Source organism: Cyprinus carpio, chromosome A21 (genome assembly GCF_018340385.1).
Source record: "Cyprinus carpio isolate SPL01 chromosome A21, ASM1834038v1, whole genome shotgun sequence".
NCBI lineage: Eukaryota > Metazoa > Chordata > Actinopteri > Cypriniformes > Cyprinidae > Cyprinus > Cyprinus carpio.
In genome coordinates, this window is record NC_056592.1 from 19751759 (window position 1) to 19776346 (window position 24588).

Sequence of the window (24588 nt, forward strand, 5' to 3'; positions counted from 1 at the left end):
CTTTGTGTAGCATAGAGTGCAATGGTAACCCTCCTCCTACGTTTTTAGCCCAGTTTATTCTTACAACATAAATTGATACAGGAACAAAAAATAAAAATGCATATACACATTTAGTTTGACAACATTCTGTTACATGTTTCTGGAAAACGGTGCTAGTAAACGAAAACTTTTGATAGCTTTAAACCATCTAAGTTCTAACAAAATAAAATAATAGTTAAAGACACGAATAATAAAATAGGGTAAAATATGACGATAAGAGTATGTAGTATCAGAATACTCACCCCAGTAACTTGTTAAAACTGAAAGATGAGTTAACTTCTGGTTACTACTTATTCTGTGGGTATATACCACACACATCCAAGAATGGAAAGGAGGCTCATACCGATACCCAAAATGATGCGAAAAATTGAATACAGTACTTATTTATACATGTAACAATATCATTGTGCCTTTACTGTATAAATGACTGACATCCAGTAGTGGCAAGAAATGCTGTAAAATGTAGCCTGAACTGTTCCAGTTAAGTTTTCCTGACTCTTTTTTGTCTTTTATAAATTGATGACAATAGAAGACTTTTGCTCATTTTTGGCCTAAAAGGTGCATGCAGTATGATGTATATCACTATATTGTACAGTATTCATCTATTTACAACATTTGTACAGGTGACCACACGTTTCACCAGCCGTGACCAACACATGAAAAACTGCAGGGTTACAAATGGCATAAATTTCAAACACTTGTACATTTGCGCTTTAGAATGCACAAATAATTACAAATGATAAGAGCATGTACAGATAAATTCTCTGACACATTTGTTAATATTCGATTGATTGCTTTTTCCTCGTATAGGCCCGGCAGCCATGCATTTGAAGAAGGTTCCCAAAATCTCTTTAGCGCTTGCTCTTTAGGGGCTAAAAGGACATGTAAGCATGCAGTACTCAGATCTTCTGCTTTTCGCTCTACACGATTCTGGAAATTTCAGGAATAGTCTTACAGATGCAGGTTTCACTGACTTTTTTTGTTTTGTTGCTACAGCTTTTGCTTTATGCACAAGATATACTTTCTAGAAAAAGATGTAAACATAGACTAACCAACAATCACGTATTACGTAAATGCAAAAAAAAAAAAAAAAAAAAAAAAAAATCATAAAACGAGCTTTTTAAAAAAAAACAAGACGGGAAAACCAACAACAACAACACAATACACCTTAAATGTTTTCAGTGGGTTAACGTTTCCAAGAAAGGGTCTCGCTGGAATCTGTAACATAAAATAAGGCCAGCCTATTAAAAAAAAAAAAACAATTTTAAAGATAGAGATAGGAAAACCAGTAAACTACGTTGAATAGACCAAATGCAGTAGGAAAGAAAATGCGGGCGTAAGAGTCTATCTTAGTGACACGGATGTGCAAACGGCCGTGCCGCCACGCTCCTGAGCGGCAGTCCTCAAAGCAGCAGAAGAAGCTGGAGCAGTCCTTCCCATCCAGACACTCGTAGCCGTACTCCTCGTCCCGCTCCTGCATGTGGGTGGCGTTGTTCATCTGGATGGCGGTGGCTGAGCGCGGGCGGATGTCCACAGTGGGGGCCTGCTTTTAGAAGAGAAAACTAAATCAGCAAGAGTCCCGTCAAATACACAGCTGTCAGGAGCTGCGCTCAAACGCCTGTCAGTGGATACTTTGCACCTAATATTGCAGGTAGAATACATTAACTGATGTGCAACTGCAATAGTTGGCTGTAAAACAGATTTTTTGCATTTTCTTTAATACTTAAATAATAAAATATATATCATACAGTACAGGTCAAAAGTTTGGAAACATTACTATTTTTAATGTTTTTGAAAGAAGTTTCTTCTGCTCATCAAGCCTGAATTTATTTGATCAAAAATACAGAAAAAAAATTTAATATTGTGATATATTATTACAATTTAAAATAATTGTTTTTAAATTTATTATACTTTAAATTATCATTTATTTCTGTGATGCAAAGCTGAATTTTTAGGATCATTATCACATGATCCTTTAGAAATCATTCTAATATGATGATTCATTATCAAAGTTGGAAACAGTTCTGCTGCTTAATATTTTTTCAGAACATGTGATACTTTTTTAGGATACTTTGATGAATAAAAAGTAAAATAAAAAAAAATAAAAAAAAGAAGCTATGTTTTTAAAATATAAATATTTTGTAATAACAATATACACTACTGGTCAGTAATTTGGGGTCAGTAATTTTTTTTGTTTCTTTTTTTTAAATAAAATCAATACTTTTATTCAGCAAGGATGTGTTAAATTGATAAAAAGTGATAGTAAAGAAAATATATTATTAGAATATATATTATTAGAATTGTTTTTTTTATTTTGAATAAATGCAGTTCTTTTTAACCTTTTATTCATAAATTTTATTAGACAGCAGAACTGTTTCCAACACTCATAATAAATCAGAATATTAGAATGATTTCTAAATGATCATGTGATAGACTGGATGTTACATGTGACGCTGAAGGCTGGAGTAATGATGCTGAAAATTCAGCTTTGCATCACAGGAATAAATTATTTTTTTTAAAGTATATTCAAATAGAAAACTACTATTTTAAGTTGTAATAATATTTCACAATATAACTTTTTTCTGTATTTCTGATCAAATAAATGCAGGCTTGATGAGCAGAAGAGACTTCTTTCAAAAACATTAAAAATAGTAATGTTTCCAAACTTTTGACCTGTACTGTGTGTATTATGGCTGTTCATTGCACATTTATCTATCTGCGTTAATATTGTTGTGCAATGATTATTTCACACTAGTATATGCATCATGCAAAAATAATAAAGCATAACTGCATCTTTAACTCCTTAGAATGTCATCAGAATGTCAAAGTCACTACAGCAACGTTTCCCACGTGAGACCACATGGCTCTGTCTAACACGGTACTATGTGTCAACACAGAACAGCTAAATAATAAGGTATTAATATACTTTCAGTCTTGTATCTTGGCCAGTAACAGTACTAAAATATAAGTTTAAATATACACTTGAAATACACAAATGTTACGAGACCTGCATGTAAATATTTCCCATCAAAACCAAGAGGAATCGGGTTATTGGGACATATCCACATTTCTGGATTCGCAATCATTTTGCTCAGTACTGGAAGGGGGCTTCAAATCCCTTTGAAAAACGAAGCACGACCAGCTGTTCACGCTGGCTTCTCCGGGTGCACATTATGTAGCATTTAGGACAGAGCCACCTGAGGCTGTGCGGAAACGGGTCACGTGACTCGCTTCTCAAAGGGTTTCGCAGAAGCGTTTGGAAAGCACAAGAGCACGAAAAGCCTGCCATGTGGAAAGAAACAAATACAGTGGAATCCGCAGCTTTAACCGGATGAAATACAACAACCTTCAAAGAGAAAGTGCCTCTTCTGTCTTACATTAGTTAGATACATTTATGATTTTATTTTTTAACTGTGGTTCTCAACTGGTAAAAATAGCTTGTACATCTGATAGGCTCGTGGGATTTCATTTGGTGGAAATCACTTTTTGGATTTTTTTTATGCAAAATAATAACCTTGGGTTCACTGTCACTTATTTAGAATAGCCTACTACAAATTCATTAACAGAACAAGGTTAAGAACATATTTATGTGCGCACTCACATGTTGTGAATTTGGCGAAATCTTAAACGTCATTTGTGTAAAAATATTAATAATTTGCTGCATTATTAGTGAATCAGATGCATTGTAAAATTAAGGTCCTAAAGCAAAACGAGTTGAGAACCATTGATATAGTCTGGTAGGCTAAATTGCACATTTATCTAATTCCCTCTTTTCCGAATTCTTGAGAACTATCTTTTAATCCTTAATAGAAGCTAAACGTAGGCCTGTGCCCTCATGCACAATGACTTTTGAAAGACAACTACGACTAAATCTGCCAAAGCCACAGGCTCATGCTCTTCAATTGGGATTAAGCTAATCAGTGTGGTTGTCTATTTCAAGCTGTTAAGGCTCTGCTGACTATTTCTGTCAGGTTTAATGCCTCAAACACGCAGAGGAGAAGGAAGGCGGCCACTTTCTAGTTAAAAGAATGATGCAAGTTTTTCAGCCACTGCTGTTGTTTTATTGCATTAAACTGTCTTTCACAGCACAGGAGCTTCAGTGCTAAACTGACTAGATGTTAGTGCAGTGAATCTAAAGACCAGACACAAGAGCAGTGTGGTTGCACAGAAGGCAGAAACATGCATGATTAGTGAACTTTACATGAGCAATATACCTTTGAGGAAAAGAGCCGCAGGAGCTTGTCCACACAGGAGACAAAAAAAATATTAGAAATTGAAAAGAAGAAAACAAACAAACCAACAACATAAGACAGACACACAGTATAATGCAAAAAAGACTCTGAAAGTGGAAAGAGAACAAATTAATGCAACCTCACACATATACATAGACACAGAGGAAGGGGTGTACGGCAGCATATATTAACAGCTTCACTGCATGTCGTAAAATACAGACTAGAATGACTGGGGGGAGAGCACATCTGCAAAGTGCATTCAAAAATACAGTCATATATAGTGTAAACTATTAGGCATGGTTTTGAACGTGGCTCATCAGTCAGATTTTAGAGCTTGGAAACTGATATTTCTTACATTCTTCAAATACAAATCAGCATGTGTGTAGCAAACAATCATTACCAAAGAACAAAATAATCATCTAGGGAGGAGACTGGCACTCTTCAACTCTGCAGAGATCAAAACGCTTCTACAGCAAAAGCTTCCTGGTGTTTTATTTGAAGAGTTTTACTTCAGAGCGTGCCTTTGGCTGGGAGCCGAACTGCCGAATGTGGCTTGAGAATCAGTACTCATTCATCTGCCTGACATTTTTAACCCTAAAATCAAATAAGACATTTCTGGCACCCCTTTAATCATTTGAAAGTGGAACGACCCCATTTGCTGAGATCAGCCCACCTCAAGCTACAGATGTGAGCGCCCTGCTGAGATGAAAATCTAAGGCTGCACTTCAAACCTGCTGCTGAAATGATTCAGATTGAGGACATCTCTGCTCCGTGACACTGTTGGACAGAGATGGTCCACGATGGCAAATCTGACCACTTGGAGGAACTTCAGAGAAAAAAGGTTCTACCATGCACAGTTGCACACTACGTTTCAAACCTAGTGAGCTGTCACCGCCTACATAGGCGTAATGGAAACTCATTAGTGACTGATTAGAAATGCTCTTCATGGACAACAGCTAACGATCACTTAGGTGCACCACAAATAGCTTTCCTCACATGAAGCACACAAGACTCATCTAGCACTCAAAGTGGATTCCTGCAGAGTTAACAATAACGCCTTAATTGCGCAGCTAACAACACACTTTGCACATGCCTGCTGGACACTTTCTGGAGGCTTTTTAGGCAGGTTTATTTAACTACAAAACTCATTTTATGCATTTAAACAGACTTTTACATGAAAGTTTGCTTTTAGTCTAACTTTAGACTGGTTCATTTACAAATACATACACTACCTTTTTTTCTTTACACTGAACTCACAAGAATACTGTCTGGGATTGATGCTGCCTTAGAATTTCACCAAAGCAAGGTACCATCTTCACATTGGGAGCACACCAAGCCTAGAAATACTGCCAAGGCAGCTTAAGAACTTGTGGAAGAGTGCTATTATTATTTGGAATACTTTTGAGTATTCAACTTTGGGTAGACTTAAAAGTAAGCAACTGACCCTAAAAAACAAACAAAACCAATTACAGTTCTCAAGCAGGCTAATCTTTGAATTAGAAACATACTAGTAGTAAATACACTTTATAATATTGTTGTATTGGTAGGTGATGGTAATGTGAGTTGTTTAGGAAGTGTACTCACGGGATTTTTCCTCTTCTTGTCTTTGTTTTTGCTGGGCTTGCGGTTGCTCACAAAGTAGTGGAGCGTTCCGTACTCAATCAGAGCGGCGAAAACAAAGATGAAGCACACCGATACGAAGAGATCCATAGCTGTGACGTACGACACTTTGGGTAAGGACTTCCTAGCAATGGTACTCAAAGTGGTCATGGTAAGCACAGTCGTGATTCCTGGGGAACAAAGTAAATAATACTGAAATAAGAAGAGATTAAAGATCGCAATTTCTGTTTCATATGGACTACTGATCACTATATCTGTGATATTTATCTTTTACATGGCTAGTGCATGTTTGTGGTTTCGCTTTTAATTCTCACTTAAAGAGCAGGTCAGATGGGTTTTTGAAAAATCTCTCTTTTGCAGTTTATAACGTAGCTATCCTTAAATGAAAACAATCTGCAAAGTTGTTAATCAAAAAAGTGCATGATAAATAAAGATATTGTCTCTCAAAAGAGAGGGTCGGTTCTGAATCGCCGTAACGAGTCGTTATATTTTTGACTCTTTTGTCTGTTACCGGTGTACGTCACTGGGTAGAGACATTTGCATAATCCCCGCCTGCCCGCGAAATACGAACAGAGTCTGATCTGCCCACAAACACTTTTGCTATTAGTGTGTTTACATCATGTTGAGAAGACGCGGTGTTCAAGGATACCACAGAAATACCAATTCGAGCCTTTTGTTGTGTGCTTGTCATTTTATCAAGAACCGCTTCTCTAATCTGGGCTTTTATCTTCGTTGGCTTCTAATCTTCTTAATTTGGACTAACAAGCTCTCTGAACCACGACCTGTAAGTAGTACGATTGATACGTTAGGTGTACATTTTCAGTTGAGTGCTCAAAATATAATTCTTTTGTGCCAATATGTGATGTATACCTAGTGCAGCTTTAGGTTTCCAGGTAAAGCACGATATTACTGTCTTACTGAAGTAGTTCTAAAAAATTCGCAGCGAACCTAAGAATATGTTGATATTTGTAGACTGACGTTGTTCTAATTACTTTGTTTAATAATAAAGAATGTAGTGTAGCACACAGACTTTATAATAATTGTGAAACTGGTGTTTATTGTGCTGCACTGGCAGTTACAGGGTTAATGCGGGGAGAGATGCTGGTGCTCCTGTGATACAACTGTTCTGCGTTCTGATTAAAAGTTAAGACCAAGCGTCTTTTGTCTGTCGTTCTTCAAACATTACAGTAGACATTTTTTGGTTTACAAACTGTATTGTTTCATCAGTTAGTCATGTTAGCACTCGGCTAACGTATCCACCTAGTGTTCACAGTTTAGCAGCTAAACTTTAGCTGTGGGCACGATTCGCTTGCATAAGTGTTTTTGTATTTTATGTCATTATAAGAACGGATTGACTATATTATTGTTTTATGTAAAGGTGCTTTGTCAATGGTAGCGCTGGCTAACTGGCTCAAGGACTCATCTCTGTGCCAATCACAACAGGTTTGGCCAGGTGACCAATCAGAGCAGAGTAGGCTTGAGGAAGGGAGGGTCTTGCTCCGAACTTGCTTGAAAACGAATCATTTCCTAATCATTGGCAAATGACTCTAAATATTAAATGTATATTCTGAGAAAATTACAATGTTTTCTGACCTTAGATGCATTTAAACCTGATGTAGGGGACTCCAATACAATATTGGGACACTTTAAAATACCATATGACCTGCTCTTTAAAACAATGACACGGCCAAAAGCAATAATCACTTAAGAGTCAAGGTTAGGGCCAAACCCAAAGCCTCCATATCTTCAGTCCAAGGATGCCAAAACGTGCCTTAGGCCAGAGAAAGCAGATCTTTCCTGAAGGGAAGCTATAGAGGTTCCTCCAGAATTTACACTAGAATTGTGGACTTGAGATGGCAAAAACTGAGCCACTAGCAGGAGGCACACACACTATCCTGCTGGACTCTTCGAAAGGTTTCTGGGTGGAGGGTCACTGGCGTAAAGGCATACAACTTGGCCTTGGGCAACTCCTGTGTTAGGGCATCTGAGCCCAGCTGTGCTGGATGAGAAAACCAAACGGGACACTGACTCATCTTGAGTGAACCTTGGTGGTCCTTGAACAGCTCATTGCTCAGCTTCCAAAAGATGTGGCCAAGTGGGTCTGTGCCACCACACATATGTGGTCTCAGTTGTATTAATCTCATACAGCAGCAATTTAAAATGAACCCTGAAGTAATGGTGCGTCCCTTTATTGCTTCTGTCCAAATACAAGACAGCCTTCACTTTTGATTAAACTCATTTATGAAGTTTTCCTTCAGGATCTTCAGGGCACCCACCACCTTAGCATCTCATGGACAGAATTACACTACAATCAATTATAAAACACTGAGGTTAGGAGCCACTGCGGGAAAGATAAACTGCTGAATATGACAAGTGGTGTTTATAGATAAGACAAGATAAACAATTTGCTACTGGAGTAAGAACAATAAATTCAAGACAAATTCTCTTAATTATTGTTTTTTAATTTTACATAATTTTTATTCTCAAGTAAATTTGTTTTAAGGATGTTTAGATAATAAAAAGACAGAAAAAATGTTTAAGGAAAAAGGGATGGTGTCATAACACAAAGCTGGTTTATCATGTCGAATGTAAACAGAGGGTCTTACCCAAAGAGGTTCTGGCTGGCACTGCGTCCTTGTTGATCCAGAATGAAACCCAGGACAGAACAACGATCAAGGTACAGGGGATATATGTCTGGATGGTGAAATAACCCATCCTTCTGCTTAAGTCAAAGAAGACGGTCAGAACCACATAATCTCCTGGGGACAAAACAAAATTTCATATTATAAACAAATGGACAACATAACACTCCTTATTATTTCAGTTTTCATTAAAACATCCATCATTACAGCCCAGCACAATCTGGACATTCTATTAACCAAGAGGTGTCCTGATGCTGAACAACACTGAGTCACCATGCTTTCCTTTAAATCAAAGGGATTTTAGGATCACAAGAAACAAAGTCAGTCAAGTGTGCCCAAATATTTGACTGGTAGGGTACCTTTGACCGGGAGGGGTTAAAGACTGTTGGACACAGGGGCTGCTGTTGCAGCAATTTGACTCGTCTAAAAAAGTGGGTGTTGCAAGAAAGACATATCCTCCTAGCTGCAGAACAGCCACTCACAATACTTGCAACAGCCAAGGTATTCACAAAACTGGATGCAACCTCAGTTTTCTGAAAAATTCCATTGTTAGAGGAAAGCTCACGCCAAATGATGTTCATTACCCTATCTGGTAGATGTGAATTCAACAATCTACCATTTGGGATTTTGTTGACTTCAGCATCCCATGACACAGACTTTGATGTGAAGATGAGGGCTTGACGATGAACAAGTAATGTGTGTATGCTATGGACAACAGTATGTTTATGGGGCTCCGCATCACAGCACACAGGGTCGCACCAGATCCATGCAAAGTCAGGGAGATTATAGAGATGCCTGAACCAGCTGGAGTGAAAGGTGTGTAGAGAGTGATGGGAATGGCTTACTTCTAACTTCTCCTTGCATCTTATACTAGGCCACTCAAATATCTACTTTGTGAGAAATATCTGCATAACCACAAAAAGAGGTGTTTGAGAAGGAGGCCCTAGCAGACATGGGCATGTGAACGTCAGTCAGTTTACCTCCTCTGTCTCAAGTATGATATGGAGATGGATCTCAAGCCACTGCTGAGCACCAAAACACTAGGTGAGCTCCCACCACAAAAACTGCGGTTTCGATTGAAGCTGTTAAAATTCACTTTCAACATTGTGCATGTGTTTGCTGCCCAGTTCAGACACAATATCAAGAGCTCATGGGAAGCACATGTTCACAGAAGCAGAAAAAGGATAATGAGAAAAAGAAGGCAGTGCCTCCACAAAAAAATTGGAAGAAAAAAAATAAAAAAAAGCAAAATACAGATTTAAAACAATGCAAATATTACAAAATGACATAAAAAGCATAGAAATCATTTTTTAATGTAAAAATAGAAAAAAATATTTTTATTCTGGTAGTTTTGAATGTTTTTTTTTTAACAAAGAAAATATAACTGGGACATGACTTTACATTTTACAAATGAATTTACATATATATAACAAAAAAATCTTTCTTTTCATAATAATTTTCTGTGTGTGAGAGTATGTTAAAGTGTTTATGGATGCTGTAATTCAAGGATATCCCGCTACAGAAGCAAGGTTGAATGTTATAATACAGACCCAGAAGGCTAACCCTATCTGTGCTAAACTTATCCAGACCTAGACTGGCCTGAAAACCTTTCCGTGTCTGGAGACCTGCTCCTCTTGGGCTAAAGAATAGTGATTTCACACTGCATGAGGCAAGAGATCATCCACAGTATACACAAAGGACACCAAAGTATTGTCAAATCCAGAGATTGGTACTGTCAGTTTGGATTATCAGGACTATCTTTACACATCCGTCAGCTCGTGGAAAACTGCAGCACATGTTGACAGTGTGGGCAGAGCTCAGAGAGAGGCTTTGTTGACCACTCCAATGCCAGAAAGACACTGGCAACAAGTGGGCACAGACTTGTTTTTCTGGGAGAATAACTCATATCTTCTTGTTGAGGATTATTTTTCATGCTACACTGAAGTGGCACGTCTCCATGCTGCCACAGCCAACACTGTTATGTCTGATAAAGGGCCACAGTACAGTTGTACTCTTAAAAGTATTGGTTCACACACACATCACCAGCAGTCTGAGATACCAGCAAGCAAAAACTGAGTTGGAGTGTGCTGTGGCTACTGTTAAAGGTCTCTGGAAAGGGGGAGAGGAGAAAACAACATCTTTCTCTGCTCCAAACATCATAGGATTCACTAGCAAATCAAAAACAGCACATCAGTTCAATCTGGAGTCTGGGCAATTTCAGGCCGAGTGTCACAGCCTCCTGCACGACTGGATTTGTAGAAAAGAAAAAAGAAAACAGTTGATGCAAAAAACATTTAGGGGGAGGGGGTGTGGTTTACATGAAAATGAAAGAAGATGTGTTCTTGCTCAAAAGGGGAGGTGTTCTGTAAAAGGTATCATCAGTATGTTGCATGTTACTGGACAGAACTAATAGAGTGTAGCACTGCTGGTGCATCATGTGTTCTGTAGTAAAAGGTTATTCTGTGCACAGGATTTATGTTTAGCTCACGCAAATGTTTTCCTTTTTGAGTGCAGAATCTCTGCAATTTTTCTGTTTTGACAATGATCTCATGTAGTAAACCTTTAAAGACCACCCTTTTTAAAAAGTTAAAGATGAGAGTGAGGTAACCTACTTGCACTTTCCTGACACAACACTTCGTTCCTTATTTCTCACTTACTGATGGTATCATCACCATTATCATGGTACCTACACCTGCAGCGTATCAAATACTGAGCCTATTCCTTCTACAGACAGGGCACTTATCTGATGGACTCCCAAATGATGCTCACCGCAGTCCACACATTTTAATTTTGTATTCATTACGACCTGCATTAAATTAAGTCCCTAAGCAACAGTCTGTCTTTTTTTTTTTCTGCTGGCAAATTGCTGTCAAAACACCCTAATTTAGCATACTCAGCAAAATCAAAGTCAAGGACCATTACTGTCTGTGTATACTAATAAGGCAAGAAAACCACAAGGGCTTTATAAATACACACAGGAGAAGGAACGGACCAATGAGTTACTATGGGAGCAAACAAGGTAGGGGTGTGGTCATTGAGTTGCTATGGCAACCAATGAGGGTAACTATGGAGTGGGCAAAGCACAAACAAGGAACATGTAACAACTTTCTCTTTTTTAAACTGTAACCACTTAATAATGAATATATATATATGAAGTAAAGAGAAGGATCTGAAGTATCAATATGATAATGTGAGAAACAGAATTGTGAGACATGATTGGTACAGCTGCGGTTTCTGAAATATATGAATCTATATATGCAAAACAAGAATGTTACATAAAATCATAATACCTGCAACCATCAATACGAGTATGTTCTGTATCATCTGTACTGCAGTAAATTGCAAAATAATCAAGGAGGGTCATATTTAAATAAAGGAGGAGATCATTTTGAAATGTGATTAATTGTTTAGTCCTTACGCATAACTGATCAGCCGTCGTTCAAAGCTGCAGAGGCAGAATGTGTTTTTGAACAAAAAATGATTTCTTCCTGTTGCTGTTTTTGTCATATTGCCTTTTTCCAAATGAAAACCTGATGATGGTACAGGGCAGTGTATCGGTCCTCGGCTCAGATGCTGTGAATGTTTGACTGAAGTAGCTGAGTCATCTCCATTGCATTAATTTCCTTCTCAGCTCACGGACTTCAAAGCAGCCCAGTGCTCAGATTGTCCCTAATGAGAGCACAGCGCAGCACCTCAAAGGCTGAATCTGCCAGATCTCATCTGACAGTCTGCTTGCCTGTAATGGAACAAATGGTGCAAGTATAAAAAAAAAAAAGATGATATGAGATGTCTATTTGCCTTTTATCTCTGCACAGTGGGAACATTCCCAGACTTCTCTTTGAGGGCAGCATTTTTATATCTCTCTTTTCCACCGGTATCTTTTCCTGCATTGTTGAGACCTGTATGCACATTACAAGCAACCATGCATAGAAAGATAGCTTCAGCACAGGCCAGGGACCTCTATGTACAAATGTTGCCTATGCACAAAATGGGTAGTGATTCCCAACTGTTTCTGGAGCCCCTCAACATTGCACATTTTGTATGTCTCCGAAATCAGAAGCACCCAAATTGCTTTAATCCTTGTCCCTAGAATTTAGAGAAGAAAATTATTATGATTAAGCATTGCTGTAAAAATTCTAATTTTATTAACAGAAAAAGGGCATTTTAAGGGCCTTTTTTAAATAGGAATTTGGTTGACCTTCAAATCTGGAAAAACCTTATTTTTCTTCGGTATTACATATAAGCTCCATAACAGTTACATAACTAGCTCTGTCAAGCTGTGTTGCAAACCCACCCAGACACCTAAGATCCTTTTTATTGTCCTCTTTTTAACTGGTTTGAAAGAGGCTTATCTTCACAGAGCAATCAGGGCGCTGATGAACAAAAATCCTGGATGTGCTGGGGGACAGAAAAATAATAATAAAGTGCATTTCAAAAAGACATGATCTAATTAGCGAAAAGCAAAAGTGCTGCAGCTTTAGTCAGTGATAAACTAAGACTCTCGTCTTATTCACAGAATATGTTACAGAAGCTGGGATACTGTGGCATGCTTTGTGAATCTTATGTACAGTTTTAAAAAAAGAGGGATAAAGTTTAGATATATCTGGCACAAATTAGACCAGTCTGCAGTGTTTATTCAGTATTCTATTACAGAAGAAAAAAAAAATCTCACAGTTAAAAAGGTGTTGATGACGTCAGATGAGATTCACTGTTGATTGAACTGAAAGAAGCGGAGGTGAAGGCATTGTTGCAGCTGTCGCCGTGATTATCTTATTGCATAAGAAAGCAAGCAAAAGGCAGGGATTTAGACTCAAATAAAAGCATTAGATTCTTACTCTATAAGACAAAAAGCTGGTTTTAAAAATGAGAAACTGAATAGAAAAACTGATTTAGACTGGTTTATTTTGGTTGTAAATGTCACCAATTTTTCACCTGGATAAATGTATAAAAAAAAAAAAGAAGTACTGATGCAGCTTGATGAGCTTAGTAAGACCATTCAACCAGGCTGACTACAGAAGACAACAGTCTCATTATCAAAGTCCAGAGAAGACTTCATGAAAGTAAAAACCAAGGGTCCAGCAGTGGTAAGCCTCAAGAGCAGGAAGGCCAAAAACATAAACTCTGCCCAGTTCTTAAACAACATTCATTGGACAGATGGTCAGCCATACCAGAAAGATGGGAAGACTATAGAGAAGAATCATAATCTGAACAGAACATAGAATGGGCATGTATGGCTGCTAATGAAACTGGGTTATTGAGCTATATCAGCTCAGATTCAGTCACATTCTACCAACCTGATAAGTACAGTACAGATGGATAATGACCCAAAACACACCGCAAAAGCTACCAAACGGATTTTTAAGGCAAAGAAGTGGAATGTCAAGTCAATCATCTTACCTAAACTAAATTAAACATGCATTTGCCTTGCTGAAGACAAGACTTAAGGCAGCTTTGGTAAAGCATCACAAGGGAGAAAACACAGAATTTGGACATTCACTGTGCAAATGTTTTTGAGGTCCTATACATACATGCATGTATAATAAACATATACACATACATCCATTTTTTCACATTACATCCTGAATAATTTATTATGCATTATGTTGTGAGCTGCTAAATTAATAATAATGATGCATTGTTCAAATGCACTTTGAATAAAAGCATCTGCCAGATCAATGAATGCAAATAATGTACTCCATCTCTGAGAGCAGAAGTGATAGAGGAATTAACTACAAAAAAAAAAAAAAAAAAAGGATTTATAAAAAAAAAAAAAAAAAAAGACATTAAAATGTATTACAACCGAAAATACTTTGATATTCTGTATTCAGACTTTTTGCTATGGGTCATCAAGGGTTAGATTCCAAGGGAACACAGACATGCTAATAAAATATGTATACTTTGAATGCACAGCATGTCAGTTTGGATAAAGGTGTCTTAAGTGTGGAAAAAGCACCTCCGACTCACTATAACATTCTGCGCTTGAGTAAAAGGGTATAACACTTTCCATCCATTCCACCAGAATGAGCCCATTTACTTAAAGTAATAGGAATGGATGGGTGGTCTTGACAGCAGTGTTGGGGAAAGTTACTTTTAAAAGTAATGCTCTACAATATTGCATTATTCCCTAAAAAAAAAGTAACTATGTTTTTATAGACTTTTTATAGAAAGTAATGCGTTATTTTTCTTTTGCATTACTTTTTAATTCTGGGCTGGGCTAGCTTGTTTGTTTTTATTATATAAACCCTTTCAAATCAAAAATGAAATGAATAAGCCTCAGGCTGAAAGAAATGTAACAGTAGAGAAAATCTGCATAGTAGAGGTCGCAGCTCAAACAAAACTTTCAGCTGTGCTACCCTTCTGGGTTACAATACATGAAGAATAAGATGCAGGAGAAGAAAATTCAGCACTCTTCAAAAAAAAAAAAAAAAAAAAAAAAAAAAAAAAAAAAAAAAAAAAAGGAACCAAATTTTTGCTAATGAGTACAGTTAAATTGGATCATCGAAGGTCAGTAGCAAAGACATTGGTTAATAAAATTAGATTGAATACATAAAGAATATTTGTGTTATTTAACATTTAATTATTTCAGGTTTCATCCTATTCTGAATCTGCATTTCACTGTTTTTATAAATTTTGAAAAATACAATAATTTGGAAGTGCCTTTGGACAAAGTAAGGCTCAAAGTAAGGCTCCGGTTACTTACGTAACCTCGTTTTCCTGAGATAAGGGAAAGAGCATTCCATTGCATGCTATAGGGAAACTCCTGTTTACTCCAAATACTGAGGCCTGATTTGTTCACGTTTGTGTAGCAGCACAAACAAATGGCCGGGGATGCCAAATCATGCCTCTCACTTTAGAGAGGTGGTCTGTCCTTAGAGGGATCAGCCAGGGGGCGGCCAATCACAGCTGAATCACATCTGATTCCTCCAGAGTTAGGTCACCAGGAGGACTGAGCATATGGCTTCCCTTACCCGTCTGATGACCTGAGGAAGCAGGGCAATCGGGGGGAAGACATACAAGTGAGCACTGGGCCATTCGTAAGTCAAGGCATCTTATTGCTTTGAAAGGTAAACTGGGCAGTGAAAGTTGTCTTTTGAGGTGAAGAGGTCCACCTATGCCCTGCAGAAGACAGACCAGATCGTATGAACCATTTGGGGATATAGTCACCATTCCCCTGGTGCTACATTTCCCCTGGACACATGTCCGCTCCTTGGTTAAATCTGCCTGCCATGTGAACTGGAGGATGAGAGGAGGTTGCACTGTACCCATAAAAGTAGGTGTCGAGCCAACCTGTGGAAGGAGCATCACCTGAGATCACCTTGATGATTTATAAAGGCTACCACCATCATGTTGTCAAAGTGGACCAGGACGCGGTGCCCCTTCAAGGCCGGAAGGAAGGGCTAGAAAAACTGTCAACTGCCTTGTCCAAATACCCACACTTTCTGGTCTTTGAAAGTGAAAGTGACATGTGGCCAAGTATATTGACCCATACTCGGAATTAGTGCTCTGCATTTTTTCCCATCCAAAGTGCACACACACAGCAGTGAACACACACACACACACCATGAACACACACCCGGAGCAGTGGGCAGCCATTTTTTGCTGCAGCACCCAGGGGTTCGGTGCCTTGCTCAAGGGCACCTCAGTCAAGGTATTGAAGATGGGAGAGAGCTACAATCCCTGCTGGTACGAGACTCAAACCCACAACCTTTCAGTTACGAGTCAGACTCTTTGACCATTAGGGCATGACTTCCCCCATTTTACACTTGACGTATGGCATATTTCCTGTATTTGGTCAAAGTGTTCAAGTGAACATGAAGACCACAAGTGTGCGTACCACTTTTCATTTCCTGATGGGACACACTGTTTACAGAGTTTTTTTTTTTTTTTTTTTTCAATATTTTGCATTTTAAAATCAACTTCTAAATGTCTGTTCAGTAACAGATGACAATTTAATTTCTGATGCTTCTAATTAAGTGATAAAAAGCAGTTACAAATGTTGTACAAAATAAATGTACTAATCTTTGCAGCAATGAAACATGTAGCACTTTGTTTTTACTACCAAATTATATGTGATATCTTATTATTATTAATATTTAACTTACATTGGAAAGGTTTCCGTGACCTCTTGTATGATCTGCTCCGGAGTGGTATTCAAGATAGTGTGTATTTAGTGTGCGTTAAGGGCACTGTGCTTTGGGGTTTTTAAGACCTGGCACAGTCTTGCACACTTACTTCCTGTCGCGCATGCGCTCTCAAGTGGCCAAGACCGCAAGTGTGGGTATTTGGACAAGGGGTCCATTTCGAGGCAGTTGATGTGCAAGTGTTGGTTCCTGATCAAAACTGGAACGAACACTGATTTGCCCTGACAAAGAGCCCCCAACCAGAGTTACTTCTGGAGGTCAGTCCCAATGGAAAGACTGACTGAAACAGACGAGAGGTTTTCCAAGCTCTGATGCAGCATTGGGTTACACTGAGGCAATATTGGAGGGGGCACATGTGAAGCAGGCCCAGAGGAATCACAGAGGAAGTGGCTGAATGACACCTCTAGCCACTGAATTGTCAGGGAGCATTCTGCTGTAATCCATGCCTGCGTCTGGGCTGAATCAATAACTGTCCCCAGAAAGTTGACTCCCTGGCTGGGAGACAGACAGCTCTTCACTGTTAGCTAGAGGGAACAATTCTGTGGCTCCTTTTGCAAGCAGATTTGTACTTTGGACCAGAGAACTCGATCATCATTGTCCCGTATCGAAGTTTGGATGATACCTCTGAAGCGAGGAGGCCTGTGAGCGAACTGGAGTGAGTAACCCCGATCTATGGTTGTTAGAATCTAGGGTAATCTGGCCTTGGTGGAAACTGACCCTCTCATCTTCCTCTCGGTGTTGGTATCAGGATGGCTATTGAGGCTCAGGTTCCAGCACTACTCGGGTATGGGGACCTTGGCGCTTAGGAAACGGGTAGTGTCTAGCTGACCGAGGGCGCTGCTGAAGCCCTGGCTCAGAATTAGGCTGCTGGGAGGATAAAGCCTTCTGGTGATTTGTTCCAGCCGCCAAACTGGAGCACTTCAGCAGGAATTGACGCATGGCCTGCAATGACTTCTGTGCTGCCGTAAACCTTTCAGCAAATCAATCCACAGCATGGCTGAACAGTCCCTAGGGAGAGACTGGGGAGTTGAGGAAGGCATCTTCTATTTAGCCAAAGGTGGCACTCCAGTACAACCAAGTTTGCCATGGTATTGCCAATTGCCTGTGCAGTGGCCTTTGTAATGCACAGAGCCAGGTCAGTCACTGTACACAGCTCCTTGAGGTAGTCCTGCAGGGCTTATAGATAGGTGTGCTGCATGGGCCTTCAATCCCAGGGCCGATGGAGGGCAGAGATGTGCGGCGAACACCTCTCCGAGGACGGGAAGCTTGCAATAACCTCTCTCTTTAGCGCAGTAAACTGTGGTGGAGGAATGAACACGTGCCAAATAGGGGGCACGCCACGTCCTGGTGAGTTTGTTGTGAACCTCTGGGAAGAGAGAGAGGGAGGATTGTTCATGGCGTCCTTGCAGGTACCACTCATCTAAACGTGCCCTGCTGTTTCTTCCTCCTAGGCTCCTGGGAGGGAGGAAATGGGAGAGCAGACCGGGGAGGACCGCCCTTATGTAAAAAGGTGATCCAAGAGCAAAGCATGGCAAGACTCATGCTCTTGCAATGAGACCACTAGGTCCTGGTGAGCACAGTCTCAGCATGAGCACTGCCCAGGCAAGCAATGGTCTGAGTCATGCAGGGGTTTACTCTAAATTTGCTGGATAGTCACAAGGGAAGTGCTTGCTAGAGGCGATCTTCCATTGCCAGGGCTTTTCTACACCTACAGGGTTTGACCTTCTTCCTTTCGGCTTCTTGCTTCTTTAGAGTCAGTGGGGAGATGATCTTCATGCTGAAGGAGAAAGATCGATGAAATGGCACTCAGGGCTGACTTATATAGCAGTTGACTCCAACCCCTTTGGTGGGTTGAAGCGCAATTTATCTGTGCAGCTACATGAACATGAACAAATCAGACTTCAGTATTTGGAGTAAACAGGAGTTTCCCCATAGCATGCAACGCAATGACGGAGTCAGTTCGAAAGGGAACTGGCATAACTTATTTGAAAAAGTAACTCAGATATTTTCTTGTAAATTAAAAAGTAATGTGTTAGTTACTTGAGTTACTTGAAAAAAGTAATCTGATTATGTAACTCGCATTACTTGTAATGCCTTACCCCCAACACTGGTTGATAGTATTTGTATCTGTAGTTATATAGTTCTGCAGTGAGAAACTTTGAATCACTGTTGCACCAAGTAGGCTGATTACATAAGAGGGGAGAATGGTTTTATGGCTTGCATATTCTTTCACTTAGCTGTCTTTGTAAGTATAGTACTACCCATATTTTTCTCACTAAAACAATTATTTACCCAGTGTTATTTAAGAATAGGTTGTCGTCATTTTATGTGAATGCTCAGGGATAGCCTAATTACCTGTAGGTACAGTTTAGCTCCCTGAGAAGGGAAGCTATACTTCTGGCCTCCCTTGCCATACTTCTGGCATGCCTTTGAGTGACTTACTTCACCCGATCAGAAGCGGACCATGTTTTGACAATGATTCTGCTAGACAGCCAAAAGTTACTTAGTATAGATTTAATTATGATCAATTATAGGCATTTGGATCAAGTAACTGTTTTGGGTTAGTGGCAGAATCATTCTCAGAGATCCAGCCAATACTCGTCCAACAAATGTTTAGTAATAATATGTATAGACTTAGTAGGATATATTACTCTCTTGGCCACAGATAATAATATTCTAACATTGATCAACAATAATTAAGGACATGCAGCAACAATCAGCATGATTAGGGAGAATAAAGGAAGAATAAAGTTAAGCAGAGTAAAGAATAAATGCATGTAGTTTTGGCAATATTTGCAATTCAGCAGATCAATGAATCAGCACTGTCCTAATTTTAACACATCTTGAGAAAAGAGGTGAGTAATTCTTAATGTATCAAAGAGACTTAGACTATGCTCGATACTTGCATGTCTCGCCCATCTGAAATACAGTGTCCTGTGTCAGTTTGTTGAGGCTCTAGTGGATCTAAGTTGTTTTATGAAAGAGAGAGAGAGAGAGAGAGAGAGAGAGAGAGAGAGAGAGAGAGAGAGAGAGAGAGAGAGAACTGGATTGATACAGAGGGTCTTTGATTAAAAAAAAAAAAAAAATGACTGCAGTCTGGTGAAGCTTAAAAGGTCTGTGAGGTATCATCATCTTCACGTTAGAAATTCTAATTCTCCCCTATGTGTTCATAAGTCTGTGATCTGCAGTGACTGCAGATCTAAACGAGATGAGATAAAAGCATGTATAACTCTTTCAAACTCTGAAAAGGCTAAAAAGCTTTTAACCTTTGCTAAGAGTTTTAATAGCAAAAAAATAGAGTTTACCACTGCATTTATCTGCTTATCATATTTCAAAAAGAATCAAATACAATTTTTTCTTTCTTTAACGTAGCCAAGCTACCCAACATTTGATTTATGCTAACTGCTGTAGCTACAGGTCAAAACACAACTGCCTTTGTCTTACTTTCATTTAAATTTAAACCAAAAGATTAAGGGCATCCTAGCTTTCATATCCTATAGACAAGCGATTAAAGAGCTGAGATAATTGCTCTTACTTTACTTAAGACATAAATTTGAGTTTAGTCAGCATAAAAATGAAACAACACTCTATATTTGTTACAAATCAATATAGAAGAGAAATAAATGAGGGCAATAAAACAGCTTTGAGGGACCCCATATGTCAAAGCTGATTTAGTGGGGAAAAAAAACCATAGACACAGACTAATTCAGCTGAATCAACTGAGGGCAGAGTCCCCTGAATACTCATATAAGAGCAGACTCTCGCTGGTACTGTGGTGCTTCTGAAACCCAGAGATTTCAAACACAGTATTGGACGCAAAACAAACATATTCCATACAGAGATTGCTTTCTCTAAAACTTTGGGCATAAAAGATAAATTAGAAATTGGCCTATAACTACAAAAGGCTTTTCCACCATGGGTCTAACAATTTTGGGTTTTAATTGCTGTAGAAAACCAGGGACCACTCATCACCTGTGCAATGGCATCTTAACAGTGAAGGATGTGGGTGTTGCTGTGGGGGTGTTTTTCAGCATCAGTCACAGGGAGACTGGTCATGAACAAATGAAAATACAGAAATTCTCAATGAAAACCTAGACCGAAGTGCTCAGGACCTCAGACTGCGCTGGAAGGTTCACTTTCCAACAGGACCTGATCCTAAGCAAGCCAATACAATGCAAGAGTGTATTAGGGATGACTCTGTGAATACTGAGTGTCCCAGCCAGAGCCCAGATTTGAACCCAATCAAACATCTCCGGAGAGACCTGAAAATGTCCGTCCACTGGTGGTCCCCATCCACCCTGAGAGAGATTGAAAGTATATGCAGAGAAAAATGGCAGAAAATCCCCAGATGTTCACAGCTTGTTGAATTATATACAAAAAGACTTGAGGCTCTAATCACTGCCAGAGCTGAGTTACGGGTCTGAACTCTTATACAGTGTAGTTACTTCAGCCTGGTTTTAACCACTCTTTTTTTTTTTAGCTGGTCGATCTGGGAGTTTGAGACCTCATCTAGCTGTTGATTGAAGTTTAGGGGTAATTCAGTATCTGATCTTTCTTAGTCACAACACTTTTTAAAAACAGATGAAGGATCAAACTACTGAAAATGCAGTTAACTTGAATGGAGTTAATTGGTTAACAGATGTCCAGGAGCAGGGCCACGCCCCAATAGATCACCTGACTTCCCGAAACCTCCATATATTGGGCCACCTCATACCGTACTGTTTGTTTCTTTCTCTTGAACCCACCCTTCCCTCCCTTTCTCATCCATTCAGCCAACTTTATCCCACATTCGCTTTCTTTCAGGTTGTATCGGGGGGTCGTAATTGTCTGGCCTAAATATATTATAGAGATGGTACCCCCACCCTGAGTCTCTCTGAGCCATCAATTCTAGATGCCCTGATCAACCTGACCATCATCCCATTCCCTCTACCCCTTCGTCCTCTTTCTACTCTTCCCCAACACTCTGTTCAACTAACAGTTTCATAGCTTGTTTGTGGCGTGGTCCTAGCTAGTGAATAGTGTTGCTACTTTTAGATACCAGAATTGTCTTTTTGTCTTTATGTTGTAGCCTGACAAAAGGAAACTAAAGTAGAAAATATTAGTCTCTATGATAAAGGGCATTTAATACCTTCTGTTACTCTGTACCAACCAAGAGGGCTGGGAGCCTAAATATGTTTTTAGACTCCAGTGCTCATGCCCTCAAAAAAGAGGCATATTCATTCACCACCACTACCTCCAGATTAGCACTGCCAAAGTCTCATCTGCAAACCGTGGGTATCTGTAAACGGAGAAGGAAGTTGATGTGTCCCAGGGCATTCATGACTCAAGCCAAATCACACAGACCGATGCACACAGACAACAGCGTGACTGCGTGCCACAGCATCAGGTCACTCTAAGAATAGCTCTACTCTGAAAAAGGAATTGTGTCTCTATACTAACACATTACACAATCTTTTTTATGTGATTCCCATGATGCATTAGGATGGCTGCAAACTGCTGACTGCCTCCACAAGCCAATCACCGCTCTCTCACTGATCTCTCCTGTTATTTTTGTCATAGACTCTTTCTCATTCCTTCTTTCTGCTGTACATGATCTTGCTCCACCCTGCAATGCTTAAATCTTAAGCTACGCTGGTAAATGGGATCACACTTGCTGTCGTGAGATATGGCTCTGTGTCACCACAGCTGTGATTCAGCCCTACACTCTCAGAATAACACACAGTATATGTACACTTTAAGTACTAATATGTACCTTTTGAAAAAGTACAGCCCCAGTGACAGCTTTTGTACCTTTATTTCTGAGAGTGTAGGCACGAGGCCCAGGCCAATGCATTGAAGTCTGTGCAGTGAAGCATTAGATATACCCCAAAATGTATTATGTCTCATGTTTAACCATTACAGATACATCAGAGCCCATGTCAAATGTCAGGAGTTGCCAAGACAAGGGTGTTCTTGATGAAGTATATAAGCACCAGCTGCCCAGTGATCACCCAGCCCTAGCCCAGATATACAGTACATACATCAAGCCACTAGATTTGAAAGCTATTTGATCAGGCAACCAGGGACACATAGCATAGTGTATTATAAAAGGCCCGCTTGCAACACTTATTGGCCAAATAAAAAAAAATACACAGTTCCTTCAATGACAAATAGTATCAAACCCAGTTAAACTTGTTTTTGCAATTGCTTTTAAAATTTATGGAAAAAAAGCATGCCAGTATTTAAGATGTAAACCTGAAACCATACCTGACACAGTCCTGACAACCTCTGTGGTATTTCTCAGGCCAACAAAGGAGAACTGATAAAGACGCCAGGAGCGGATGTCTCCAACCTCCACTGAGCTGCGCTTCCACTTGTATACAATTTCCTCCTTGGGGTAACCATCTGCAGAAACAAACAATTGGAATTGGTAAACAACAACAACAACAACAACAACAAAAACAACAACAAATAGCTGCATAGTGGCTATTGGAAAACAAAACAAAACAAACAAAAAACACTTAGCATTTATGTCTAATAAACCTGACATTGTTTATTACATATATTGTTGGCTCTTTGACAAACTGTTTTTGTCACTCTTCTAATTCTATGCTACTCTTCTTCTCTATTAGTCACTTTGGATAAAGTGTGTAAATGCATAAATGTATATGTAAATGTAATTCAGCTAAGATAATGAATAAAACAAAATCCATAATTTCAAACATCAATATATGGATATTTCTGTCCAGTTTTATTTTTTTATAAACCATATTAAAAACTAGACAAAATACTAAACATAAATGAGACAAAAATAAATTAACTGAAACCTTAATCATCAATAAATAAGTACATCCTTTTTCCATTCATTGTAGAAGCTTTGTGTCAGAAATACAGACTCAAAGGCACAGATGAATAAAGGTGAGTGAATCAGTTTATTTGAACACTAGTGCTCATTAGTATTGGGTAAATATATACAACACTAACCGGAACAGACGAAGAATGGCATAGACAGTCCAGAAAGGCGAGTCACACCACAATCTTCTTTTAATCAAATGTACAACAAAAATGAACAATATCTCTTATCTTTGCAGGTGGATATTAGAAGATCGGGAGGAGATGAAGATCCAGGGAGGAAGGGACACTGATGAATGGAGAACGTAAGAATAACACTGGTAAGTAAACTCAGCTAAGTAAAACATAGCAGTCCATGAAGTCCTGACATTGTCTGGTCTCCTCTAGATGAGACCAGATAATGTCAGTGTGTGCGGTGATGACTTATACTGTATAGAGCAGTTGATGAGGGTAAAGACAAACAGGTGTTCTAATTGTGGATTGAGTGCAGGTGCTGGCCAATGAGGATTGTGGGAGATGTAGTGTGCAGAGGTGGTGAGGTGACAGGCAAGTGACTGGTGATCCTGGTGATCCTGACAGTACTCCCCCCTTCCGGAAGGCACGACATCACGCATATCAGAATCTAGCTAGGGCAGACATCCTGGAGCTAGGTGATAGAATCTACAGGATGGCACCGGTAATCCAGGGAACCATTATGGAGCAGTTAGTTCAGGAGGCCATGGTGGAGCTGGCAGGGCAGGAGGTCCCCATGGTGGAACTGAAGACTGTCTGGACTGCCGTCTGGCTTGAGACCGACTGAAGTGTCGGCTGGCTTGAGGCAGACCGTAGAGCTGACTGAGAGATGGGCATCTGTAGGGCCGGCTGAGATATACGTTTTTTGAGGGCAGACAGAGAAAAGCTGAGGGAACACGGAGAGGCCTCCGAGGCTACATAATGGCAAACAGGAACTTCGTGAACGACCTTCTTAGTTTTATCTGGACAGACCGAAGACTTGGAAACAACCTCCATGTACATTTCAGTATGTATAGAAGACTCTGAGACAACCTCCATGGTCGTATTTGGGCAAACAGAAGACTGGGAAAT

The 24588-nt window shown here is 39.4% G+C and overlaps 1 protein-coding gene across 4 annotated transcripts in view; it reads right to left on the reverse strand.

The window, feature by feature from the left end:
• Positions 1-24588, reverse strand: part of gabrg2 (gamma-aminobutyric acid type A receptor subunit gamma2) — a 62363-nt gene that overhangs the window by 1488 nt on the left and 36287 nt on the right. The window contains exons 6-10 of one of the 4 annotated variants that reach the window (XM_042711216.1): positions 22921-23058; positions 8498-8650; positions 5856-6061; positions 4254-4277; positions 1-1582 (exon numbers count right to left, since the gene is read on the reverse strand). The exon at positions 1-1582 is cut by the window's left edge and continues 1488 nt beyond it. In XM_042711216.1, coding sequence (XP_042567150.1) covers positions 1304-1582; positions 4254-4277; positions 5856-6061; positions 8498-8650; positions 22921-23058 — 800 coding nt within the window. In that variant the 3' untranslated portion in view covers positions 1-1303. Of the gene's footprint in view, positions 1586-4253; positions 4278-5855; positions 6062-8497; positions 8651-22920; positions 23059-24588 lie in introns of all 4 variants that reach the window. The other 3 variants (XM_042711215.1, XM_042711217.1, XM_042711218.1) reach the window with 3 other exon arrangements.